The sequence below is a fragment of the Quercus robur genome, chromosome 3 (assembly GCF_932294415.1).
Source record: "Quercus robur chromosome 3, dhQueRobu3.1, whole genome shotgun sequence".
In the NCBI taxonomy this organism is placed as follows: Eukaryota; Viridiplantae; Streptophyta; class Magnoliopsida; order Fagales; family Fagaceae; genus Quercus; species Quercus robur.
In genome coordinates, this window is record NC_065536.1 from 61839033 (window position 1) to 61851756 (window position 12724).

Sequence of the window (12724 nt, forward strand, 5' to 3'; positions counted from 1 at the left end):
TTTTTCAGTCAAAACAAACCCCAAGTTAACTGGAACTAATAGATTCTTTTAAAAAAAAAAAAATAGTTGTGATTAGTGGGCCATGTAAACCATGGGCCTGGTAGGCCATGGCCACTGGCATGGGCTGGTAGTTACACTGTCTACACATTGCAACTATCAAAATTTCAACAATTCGCCCCAGGCCTACAGCCTCTTAATGCAGCGTAGTTATGTTAAATCTCTTTTTTATTATTATTACTATTATTATTATTATTATTATTTTCTGAGGGATACCATAGAATTTGAATCCCTGAGTTGGAGGACACAGTCTCTTAACTGAAATTGAGATCTAATTAAATTTCTTTTTCCAAATATATTATTAGATTTGAATCAATGATACATATGATAATTTCTTTTTATCATAAGCCTAAGACAATAATGAATTTCTTTTTTGGTGTAGGTGAAATTTGAACATAAATATCTTATTTAACAAGTAGAGATAACTTATTAGATAGGACATAAAATCACTTCTATTTACAACCTACAACCCTAACTAGGCTTCCCACGTCTAATACAAGTAAAAATGAATATTACTTAGGTAAATTATGTATTTGGCCCTTATCTTTTACACTATATATCAATTTGGTCCCTAATCATTTAATGTCTTGTCAATTTAGTTCATGTCATTATTTCTTGGATAAAAATTACTGACGTGGCAAACAATAAAAAAAAATAGTTTATTGCCACATCAAGAAAACTAATTTTTTAGTTTGGCTGTTAGCCATGTCAAAAATTTTCATTCAAAAAATTACGACAACAACTAAATTGACTCAACACTAAAAGTTTAGAAACCAAATTGACACAATTGAAAAGTTTTGAACCAAATTGAAATATATAGTGTAAAGGATAGGTACCGAATATGCAGTTTATCCATATTACTTTTCACGATCCACTTTATATATTCCACTTACTACAACTTTATATATATGTTACTTTCTTTATAAAATAACTAAAGTTTAGAAAGGAAAAAAAATCACGCATGATATACTACAATTGGTGGAATATAAATAATGTACCACTAGAGTAACAGTTAAACATAAAAAGTAGTTCATAAAAAGGATTTGTCGACAGAGTAGAAAAGGGTGATGAAAAGCATAAGGTGATACTTTATCTTCAAGATATATGGATCCAGCATCACAATCGCTTTTGTCCCAACCATTGTATATTAATGGTCTTGCGTGTCAAAAACTACGCATAAATAGTGAAGTTAGCTATCATTTTCTTGAATCTTGATAAGAGGTCTTTCATGAAAACCTAAAAAATACACTATTCTCGATATGTAGTTGGCCTTGAGGTGTAGGATTTTGGTTCAAAGTTCAAACTTTATATATATGGACATGTCCCAGCTAAGCAAAGATAATAGAAAGTGAGTTAATTTATAGATCATGTAAGATTTTTTTATATCAAATATATATGCTTGAGTTTCCCTAATAAAATAAGTGAGTACTAGGTCTTATAACCAGATAGGACATGGGGTGTAAATAATATAGATTCCTACGTACGTAGAAAACAACTGCTACATAGTTTTTTTTTAATGAGTGAAATGCAACATGAGGTTGAGAGAGGTAGGTTGGAAATTCTTCAGTCGTACGAGAGGAGACAAAATGTGAAAAGGACTGGTGACCTCTCATAAAGTAAATAAAGTTCACACTGGCTTTCCAATACTACACTAAACACTACACAGTCCTTTTTATTTTTTACACAAACTCTCGAAATTAGCACTATAAATTGATTATATTGAATATATTTTTAGTTAATTTCTTATACTAGAATGGGAAAAAAAGGCTAAACATCATTTATTTTTAGAGTATGTAGCAAAATATCTATTTTTTCAAAGTATTTAACAAAAATGTTCATGTTTTGGAACTTAATCGAGTTCTATATATATTTTTAAGTAAAACTCAATATTATTAATGTCAAGTTCCATATAAATTTTTAAAAAGTAGCAATATACGCATAGAGTTTCGAGTTCTACCTAGAACTCAACATCAATATATAATATCAAGTTCCATAAACATGATCATTTTGTTAAATACTTTAGAAAGTGTGGTATTTTGCTATATATTTTAAAAATAAATGATATTTAGCCATTTTGCCCTAGAATTCTTTGTTTATATATATCTTTGTTACAAAACACTATGGAAGCCAATGTGTCCTGAAAAAAATTCTCTTTAATTAACATATAGAGTAAAAAAAAAAAGAAAAAAATCAGTTTTTGATACGATGATGTGTGTTTTCCTTCCAGTTAATATACTCAAGAGCTTATGTTTGAGAATCAATTTTTAAAAAAATAAATAAAAAAGAGAAAAAAAAAATCTGCTTATCAATCATATCTCCTATTATTGTAAAAATGAGATTATTGTATATTTTACACAACCTTTTTTATTGTATATTGTAATATATATTCTGTAAAATAAGTATAGGGCAAGAATTAAGATTTAAGAAACCCAAAAGTGATATAACTCAGATATCTTGTCAGAATAATTCACGAGTCCTGCCTAGTATCAAAAGCAAATTGTTTATTAAATACTTCACCAAAGTACCAAATTATTTATTTCACTAGTGTAATAAAGGCTTCTTTCCACATCTAGTAGTTCACATAATCACTAAAAAAGCTGCAAGTATAAAAATGTTGTGTTAGCCAATAGCCATTCACAAAAACCCACAATTCATATTATAACTTAATTAATTAATCAGGAAAATATATATTTATCAAGCATTACAACTCCTCAATTATGCATAATTGTGATCATCTTATTAATGCCTGTCACATGTTGTCTTAGTTTTTATGGTCACAATAATCGCAAACATGCTGGGATTTCTCATATGCAGGCAATATTATAATCCAAAACCTAATCCAATAAAATGTTTAATTACTTTAGGTACTATAAAACCACAAATTCACGTGGCCACTTGACCTGCTTCATCTTAAACAAGGAATTGTTAATTTGCCACTACACCATTTTAGTTGGAAATTATTAGTTGGCTTTCAAAATATGCCAAAGTTTCCAGTCATGTTGCCAAAGATTATTTAAAGCATCCTCACATGATCCCATAAATATATTAGAATAAAATAAAATACATACTGGGGCAGTTTTACATGCTCGATCTTCTTTAATTTCTTTTGGCGTCAACTTTGATTTATAAATATGTAGAAGGATTTTCATATTTTGTCACATGCTTGTTCATATATAAATAGAGTTATTGGTTGTTAAAATCTAATTATCTGTTATGACAGTTTTTGCCAACAACTGTAAAATCTATAACACTATCTAAAATTCTTGCGTCATATTCATCCCATCAACCAAAAAACCTTGATTCCAGGTGCTGAGTGATTTTTTTTTTTTTTTTTTTTTTTTTTGAGATGGTTATAATATGCTGATAGCTCTGTAATTAATTTGAACTATTTTCTCTCTAAACTTTAAGTACTTTGTACATAGAAAGGTGTTATGAGTGATTTTCTTTATTAAGGTTTCTCTGTGATTAAAATAGATATAGTGTTGTGGAGGTTATTATCAATTAATTTGTGCAAATTTAAAAGTGTGTTGATTTACTGTCTGGTTGTACTTTTTGCTTCTTTTGTTTGTGGATCAATTTGTAGCCACAAATGGCAATGTAGTCTTGATATTTTTTGCTTGAGAAAAAATGGATAAAGCATAGTGTTTTCTATGGAAGTACATAATTTATTGCTTATACATTAAAAACACATGAATTGGAACAGAATTTTCAAAAGAAAAACAGTGTATAAAATAGCTTTATTAAGGGTCTTATCACAAGTGTGACATCAACCTTTTTTTTTTTTTGACATCAACCTTGATTTTACGTTTTATCCAATTGCAAAAAAAGTTGATATGTATGATGCTCATAGTCATTTACAGAATACAAATAGTATTTCAAATGGAATGTGATAGCGATAGTGAACTTTTTTTAATTTTTTTTATTTGGGTGCTCAATAAAAAATTACTTGTAACATTAATTTGCCAATGCATGTTTAAACATTCGATGTTAATTACCTAGATAAGCTAAAAGTTTTTAAGAAGAAGACTGTCAATTTATTAAGTAAGAGGCAAATCGGCAAAAAAATTACAGCACATTAATTTACGCATAACTTAAAGAATATTAGAGATTATGGAATAGTGCAATGGAATGGAGTGCAAGAAATATATAGGTAAATAGTTACCTATCTAAAAAAACAAAATATAGAGGGCAATATTTTGTAAAGGTTAATCAACATGATCCTTGACTGAAATCAGATAATAGTTGCCGACAACTGCAATTGCATAGTCCCACAATCTCCTATTCTTAGCCCTCTATCCTATTTTTAAATGTCCAAAAATATGACAATCTTTCAAAAGTAAATATCTTTTTCATTAATTTGCTTTAAAATAAATAGTAGTTTTGAAATTTTTTTATCTTAATTTGTTTAAAAGACAATAAAATAAATATTTCTTACCTTGTTATACTTAAATAATGTTCACTAAAACAGCTAGATTTTTAGACAAGAAAAAAAATAGAATATATATATATATATATATATATAGAGGAAGTATAATTTAGTTTTGCCACTGTAAAAATATTAAAATAAATAAATAAATAAAGAAAAAGAAAAGAAGAAAGAGTATATGTTATTGAGAATAGAAATCTCATGTGCCATTTTTAGTGTTCTATTTTATGTTTCACTGATCATAATTTGTCACATATTTTTTTTACTCTTTATAAAGTATCCAAAATTTAAACTGAGAAAGAAATGATTCCAACCCATGACATATTAAAATTAGTAGAGAATAAAGTTTATTTATTTATTTATTATGCCATTCAAGCTATTATTAACTCCAAAACTTTATTTTTAGATTCATTATAATTGACAAAGTGGTAAGACCATTTCATTATGTGCTAACAAATGGCAATAAATAATATGCAATTTTCAGTTCTAATTGTATTTACAACACATATCTTTAGTGGTTTTGTTTGAGAAATAACATTACATCATATTGATTACTAATATACAATTATTCATGGATATGAGAATTGATTGCTAATACAGTTATTTATGGATATTGAGAAAGAAGAAAGAAACACTATTATATCATCAAAAAGCTAATTCCATTACAATACAGTAATGCAAGGGATACTATATATAAATCACGTGTTTTTGGCTCTTGTACTTTTGTCACAGGGCTAAACATGAATAGCAGGAAAATCACTATGCATACATTATACGAGTGGTTAGCTTTGCTTCTTTGAATAGTTTTGTTTGGACTTTTGGCCAAAGTCGGTTGAATTGGGACTTGGATTTAGGCTTTTGGGTTTATTTGTTAGGCGTTGCGACCAAGATAGGGCATCAATATTAAGGATGAAAGTGAGAGAGATTGTGATTTCCAAGTTGATATGTGTGTATGTTGCATGAACACGCACTGTATCTTGTACAAGACGTATTTTAGATTGATCTAATTTATAGGGAAAATTATTGACTGTCTCGGAGTACAATATGTCCTACTCCATTTTTTTCACGTGTACTATGAGTTCTATCTTAAATTTAATCAGTGTGATCTATTAGGGGCGGAGCTATTTTGAAGGGTGGGGACCATGGCCCCCCAAAATTTTGAATTTTTTTAAAAATATATATATATATATATAATTATTTTAATGTTTTCAAAATTTATTCTATAAAAATAAGAGTTGTCCCCTCCAAATATTTGAATTAGTCAAAAGATGCTCTTAAAAAAATAATTGGTCTAATAGTTATAGAGATATAACTTTATTTTTTGCAATTCTATTTATTATTGTAAAATGTACTCTTATATCTGTTAAGTATTTGATAAATTTTGGCACCAAACATGTTTAAATCTATTTTTTTTTAACCCGTTATGTGGCAATTAATAAGTCATTGACTCATTAAAAAAATCTTGTCACTAAAACTACACATGAAAAATGTCTTTAGTTGCCACATGATAGGTTAGAGTAAGATAACTTCAAATATGTTTGGAACCTAACTTATTCCTCTAAATTTTGGATTATTCATGCTTTTGAAAATTTTATTAGTTCAATTGAAAATTTTTTTAGTTACTTTAGTATAAAATTTGATAATTTATATTTAAAACGAAACTTTTTTACGAATTTTACTATGAAAATGGAAAAAAATGAATTTTATTTTATGAAAGATAGCATCAAACATAATTTTGATTGAAAATACTAAACTCTTTTTTTTGTTGGGCATGTGTATATATAACTTATCAAATAAATACGTGTGTATATATATAATATAAAAAAAATGTGTATATATATATATGTATGTATGTGAGATCTGTTTTGATAAATATATTAGTGCTACAATTTGGTCTTTCAAACAAAAGTTTATGGCTCTACTCCTGTGATATATTATTACGTGAAAGAAGAGAATACTATAAAATTTTAGAGTTTTACTAATGTATGCTCTAAAGACACATGTTAATAAATTATTTTTAAAAACTTTTTTATGAAAAAATAATTAATTATTTTAACAGTTTTTTTTTTAATTTTTTGTAAAAAATTTCTTACAATAAATAACCGGACCGTACCCATAATTTTATTCTCGCAGTGATTAATGTTTTTGGATATAGCATAAATATAGCTAATATTTTGGTGATGACTTCACCCAGTCAAAATTCTCATTATTGAGGCAATTCAAAAGAATCCAGTGGACTTTTCATTTTGGCTGTGGAGTTTTTTAAGAAGTAATAAACAGCTATACAAAACGTGAAACAGGAAGGACATAGAAAAGATAAGAGTGAAAGAAGGAAAAAAGGACACACAGTAGAGAGAGGAAACCATGAAAGTGGGGATGAAAGGGACTGTCTAGGATGCTAGAGTGGGTGACAGTGGGTTCACATGAATTTCTTTCTACCAAGGACTCAAAAGGGTACAGTAAAGTGTGAAGACTATACTGAGGGCTGAGTGCCTTAAAGTTGGGTTTGGGTACACAATCAATGACATATATAAAGGCTTTTGATTCCCATTCCCTTCGTTTGTCAGCAGCAACAATGAAAAATTACCAACATCCCCTTCACGAGAGAACGACCATTTCCAACTCTCCTTGTTTTTTTGTGCTCTACTTCTGCTTGTCATGTTTCCCTCTTGGAATGTGTGTTAGATTCTCTCTCTCTCTTTCTCTCTCTCTCTCTATTTTTGTATACTTTATTAACTTCGAGTAGATTTTGTTCACCGTTGGTGCTGACTGATGAAATCAGCAAAAACAAAATTGAGTACAAGGACTTTCTTTCAGTGCACTAAGCCAGTTGCCAGCATTTTCCTTTTGACAGTACAAAGACATGATTCCAAAGCAAGAACAGAAATTAAAAATGTAAGGAGGGAATCCCTCTCTTTATTATTTTTCATGGTCCATGCTAGAACTGCGACTAGTCCTAACAAGTATGATTTTCACTTGGACTTGAATTTTTTTCGCATAAATCCAACTAAGAAGAAACATTTAAAGTCTAGAAAACTTGTAGCAGTAGTAGTAGTATGTATAAAACTCCAAGACACATACCCTTTTATTCCTCCATATAGTTTATCAACCCCACTTGGAAATTCAACTTGCTATATTCTAGTTTAATTTATACACCAATATTCTTCTAAAGTACCAAAATATGGTTTTAATTAAAAGCACCATGATGAACAAAGGTCAAATTAATCAACCCCTCTTGAAGACTTTCATCACTTTGGGATAATAATATTCAAATTCAATTGAAATGTTGCTGCTCCAACCATGGCCAAAAGGCTGATTGATCATCCATGCCACAAAACATATTGCTTAAGCTTTCTTCTTTGACCATGTGGTCCATCTTTTGGCATTGAAGTTCAGGCCTTGATGTGGTTTGGAAGAGTTGAGCCACACCTGGAGGCCTTATCATAGAAGCTGGAAATAGTGGTCTGCTTGTTGGATGAGTGGATAGAGGGCTATCAATAGCTGGTGTCCTTGAGATATCCAACTTGATCTCAGAGCTATTCTCACTTCTATTGCTGCAGGAACCCTCAGTTTCTTTATTGAGGTTGATAGATTCTGTTGGTTCTCTATTTTTTAGTGCCAGTATCTGTAGCAATTAAAATAGACCAGTTCAGATGAAAGCATAAAAAACATAAATGAGAGAATGAGAGAATTAGTACATGGAGAATCAATCAAATGAGAGGTAGCCCAGATGGGTCTGACTCTGGAAGATCTCTCTCTCTTTTTAGATATGACTACCCTTTGGCCCCAAACTACGATCAATCAAATATATATACATAAAATAAAATAAAAATGATAGGAACAGGAGCTTTTTAAAAAGCCATTATTGGTTTTTAGAAGTTCTTCAACAGAAATAAGGCTCTGAAAATCATGATGTAAGAAAAAGTCAAAAAGCATAAATCTTAGTGGGCAAAAAATAAAAATAATCATGATTTCCAAAATCCTGATTTCAACACAATCCACACTCCCATGCAGAACTTGATATATGTTTTACAAAATCAACAAGCAAAAGATCCCGGCAGAACTAATGACTTAAAATTCAACTGAAACTTCTTTTTCTTTTAGATTCAAAAAATTCATTGAATACGTGTGTAACTTATCGATAAAAATAAGTAATAAAAAAAATCCAGTGAAATAGAATTAAAATTTTGGAAATAAAGAAAAATCATTTTGCATCTATTGCTAGGAACTAACCTCTGCTTGAAGTTTTTGGTTCTGAGCTTGGAGTGCATCATTATCTGCTTTGACTGCTTCAAACTGTCTCTTAAGAAGATCATAGTCTTTCTCCAACTGTTTTGTCTTCCACCTTGCTCTCCTGTTTTGGAACCATATAGCAATCTGTCTTGGCTGCAGACCAAGAGCTCTAGCCAACTGCATTTTCCTCTCTGGCTCAAGCTTGTTTCCCAACTCAAAGTTCTTCTCAAGTGTCTTAACCTGTTCCATGTTAAGCCTCCTCTTCTTCTCCCCTACTTGTGACCCATCATCAGACAAATCATCCTCCCCATTACCATCGTCTCCCAATTCCACACCTGAAAATGACATGGATCTCTTCCCTAGGAAACTTGCAACCCCTACATCAACAAGAAAACGTCATTTAAAGCCCATACTAAGATTTTTAAGTATTTATGTGTGTGTGAGAGAGAGTACTTACCATGAAAGTCTTGAGGTGTGCATGAAGGTAGGATTGGATTGAGAGAAGTGGGATGTTGATTGTCATCTTCATGTGGAGGTTGTAGCATGAAATTTGTTGAGAAGAAGGCCATCCCATTACTAGTCATTATCTTCTAACTAGGCTTATGCCACCAGTCTTAAAAGCCTTGGTGATAATCTGGCTGCCATATTGAAAGAGAGAGAGAAGATTTGAAGAAACACTGAGTGGACAAAATTTAGTGTAAGAGAAGGAAAAGAGAGTGAGTGAGACTTAATTATATATCACATAAAAGAAAATATATATGGATTTCTTCAATCGGAAGTAGATGCACAATTGGAATGATCATTGGCTTATATACCTTATCAGCTTCTAGGAGAGTTTACTATTCTTTTATATGTAAGGAAGGAAGAGAGAGAGCGAGAGAGAGAGAGAGAGAGAGAGATGTATTTTTCTGTAGTTCTCTTCTTATGAAGAGTGAATTCTCTTTTTATATGTTACTTTGCTATATCAAGATAAATCAACACTATTCTCTACAGAACATACTATTATTTCAAATATATGTGTGTGTGTGTATATATATATATATATATATAACTAATATGATGTACACTTACAGTTATATTTTTTGTATAAAAGGGAAACGTGCTGAACCATGTCAATGGTTACTTTGTAGTCTTTTTCTTTTCTTTTCTTTTCTTTTTATAATGTTTTTTGTTTTTTTTGGTTTTTGTTTTTGTTTATAGAATTTGCTGTTATTTTCATGTAATGTTAATCTTCTTTCCATTCTCAGGAGACAAGCAGTGGTGTTATTCTTAACAAAGACAGTTGTCTATAAATATAAATTTCAAAATGGGAAGCAAGCACTTTTCAAGTTGCTTGATTGATTCCATGGGTAAAGGAAAGAAATGGGTTCTTATTTTATTCTTCTTTAATGTGAAGTAGTAGACTTGAGAGGAAAAAGAAAAGCTCTAAAAGCTCCAAATGATTATTTATTTCAATAAACGTATATATGAACTAGAGCTTTCAGATGGAGAGATGGGTGTGGTTTCATACAGTGAAAGAAAAAGTGAGAGAGAGAGAGATAGATTTATGGTTTCTTAGAGAAAGCAACTTTGCATGGTGTGTGATTTTGATCAATGATAAGGACACACTTTTTATTATTATTATCATTATAATTTTTTGTTCACAATTGTTGTTATACATTGTGAAAAAACATTTTTACAACTCCAACATAGTTTATAATTAACAATGTTTTCATTGTGTATCAACCATAATAAATCATAAATTTCAATCCGCTTAATTGATAGGGGTTTTTTTTGTTATAGTCGAATAATTAAAATGTTTGAGGTTTGAAGTCGGTTTATTTTAAAAACTAGTTAGTGTTTTGACCTGAAGATAAAAAACAATCAAATGCCGACGTTGTAGGAAAAAAAGATTGTATAAGTATAGTTAGATTTAGAGAGGAGAGATAACTTGAGGAAAAAGAGAAATGAGTTGGCTGTATCTTTAGGTCCAAAGGGGGATTGAATTTGAGAGAGAGAGAAGGGGCAGGAATCTAGGGGATGGGTCCAATGAAAGGGGGGCAGGGGTTGCTACCTAACCCACCAACAGGTATCGTGCACAAGGACGAAGGTCTTTCCCATCATCGATTATCCCTATTTTATTTTATTTTTTTCCATTCAATCTCATCTCATACACCAAAGCCAAAGCCAAACCAACCCTGTGTAATGCCTTTGCATGTCTAGACCATATGTGTAAGAAAGAGAGAGTGAAAGTGATCAGTGATCGAGTGAGATTTTAAAAGTCTAAGCAAACAAATATAAGGCTGCTGTGTATGTTAAGTGTTAACCCTACACAGTAGAAAGAGCTGGTCTTTTTCATCTTTGTTGCTAAGTGTTACCCCAGCCCATCTCTGTGTTCGTCTCCATTCCCCCACTGCACCCCACTGTTCCTCTCTTTACAGCCACTTCTTCCCATTTGGCCTTCCTTGCTGTCCTTTCCTTTGTCGTTTCCTCCCTTTTTTTTTCCTTCATTTCCAATCAAGATATCATCCATTTCAAAAGATTTCAAGAATATTCATTTCATTGTAAAGATTTAATTGCTTATTTTTAAAAAAAAGTCCTCATATGCTTTTAAATTAAGTCGTGAATTTTAAGACTTATAAATTAAACCATATAGTTACGCGAGTTTCAAATTAAACTGTTTGACTTTAAGATCATATCAATTAATATGATTTTAAACTAATGAAATTATCGAGTTTAATTTATAATAGCGTTAAATTTCAAAAAATAATTTGAAATCTTTTACAATTATAGAGTTTAAAGTTTAGTTTTCTCTTTTTCTATTTATTTAACGGTATACATAATATTGCGTATGTTTATTCTGGAGATCGAAGAATAGTATTGCGTAGTTTGGATTATCATCTTAGGTAGAGCTTTAATTCTCAATATAATATATCTTTATCTTTAATATAACATAATCTTCTTTTTATAAACAAACGGAGAGGATCTTAATACCCATATTCTCTCTCCCCCTCAATCAGAGTTTGCCACTAACAAACAATAACAATGTGTATCTTCTAAAGTTGTAAAACGTTGTACATTTCCTTACGAAGAGGTGAAATCTAAGTAATAATGTTCAAGTCATCTGACACAATTGCTTTGTTAACCTATTATAGGCTTTCTAGCTGAACATTTTACCTCAGGTTTTGAATTGGAGTCAACCAATGAACACCTTTGGTCATACCATATGTGACCTTGCAGGGATTGTATAGTATAAGCCATCATTTTGCATTGAGCTACAGAACTAGAGAATGACCATATACCATTTTCAACTTTTGAAGTCAATTTCCCATTTTATCTGCCTTTGGATAAATTAGTAGTTTCTACTACAATTATTAGCTTTGATTCACTTGCGGTTGCAGAAGGGCTAAAAAAAGTTATGGGAATACCTTTCACAATTTGTCAGTTTTGAAATGTAAAGAAAGTAATCGAGTTCACATCACTTGGTAAAAGGACCAGTACAAAAGTTACAATTGTTGAATGTGGTCATGCTTTTTAACAAAGGTTATATATCAGAAATAGTATGAGCGGGGTCACTCTTCACAGCATAGCAGTAAATATCCAAGTTTTGTGGATCATTTATGGTTCTTTCTTTCATTTTCCTATTCTAAACTGATTCCATCATAAATAGAAATAAAGCAGCACACAGGGTCAATGATAAAGAACTAGAATTCCAACGCATGGTCCCGAAATAGCTTATTTAATTAGCCACAAACATACTTTGCCACAATTTCAATTCGTGTGTCATGCTGTCATTTATTTGCTTGCCGATGTTCCAATCAATCTTTCAAGGGATTGAATGTTTTAAATTTGAATGGTAAAAAGCCAATGACATCATTCATCAATCCAATTTTTTATTTGAATATGACAATTGATGTCTATCTTCTTCTGTTTAACAACGTTTGATAAAAGCAATCTCATTTTCAATCTACAAATTTAGTATGTACATATGTGTAACATATGTATATATAAATTCATCAATTCAATTTT

General features: G+C 30.6%; 1 protein-coding gene across 2 annotated transcripts; it reads right to left on the reverse strand.

The window, feature by feature from the left end:
• Window positions 1–7540: 7540 nt before the first annotated feature.
• LOC126718748 (homeobox-leucine zipper protein ATHB-13-like) lies at window positions 7541–9673 on the reverse strand. Of its 2 annotated transcripts, XM_050421082.1 has the most exons (4): window positions 9532–9673; window positions 9174–9354; window positions 8717–9093; window positions 7541–8108 (listed from the first exon to the last, which is right to left on the reverse strand). In XM_050421082.1, the coding sequence occupies exons 2-4, from the start codon at window positions 9298–9300 to the stop codon at window positions 7758–7760; spliced, it is 855 nt and encodes a 284-aa protein (XP_050277039.1). In that variant the 5' UTR covers window positions 9301–9354; window positions 9532–9673; the 3' UTR covers window positions 7541–7757. The 2 variants fall into 2 exon arrangements, with proteins under 2 accessions (XP_050277039.1, XP_050277038.1); XM_050421081.1 differs by having other exon boundaries at window positions 9174–9632.
• Window positions 9674–12724: the final 3051 nt, after the last annotated feature.

What these genes read in the sequence shown, in the direction of transcription:
- LOC126718748 (XM_050421082.1), bottom strand. Translation starts at nt 9,300, where the DNA reads ATGACTAGTAATGGGATGGCCTTCTTCTCAACAAATTTCATGCTACAA. An exon ending in CACACCTCAAGACTTTCATG is followed by an intron (nt 9,094 to 9,173) that starts GTAAGTACTCTC and finishes TTGTTGATGTAG; the next exon opens with GGGTTGCAAGTTTCCTAGGG. An exon ending in ACCAAAAACTTCAAGCAGAG is followed by an intron (nt 8,109 to 8,716) that starts GTTAGTTCCTAG and finishes TAATTGCTACAG; the next exon opens with ATACTGGCACTAAAAAATAG.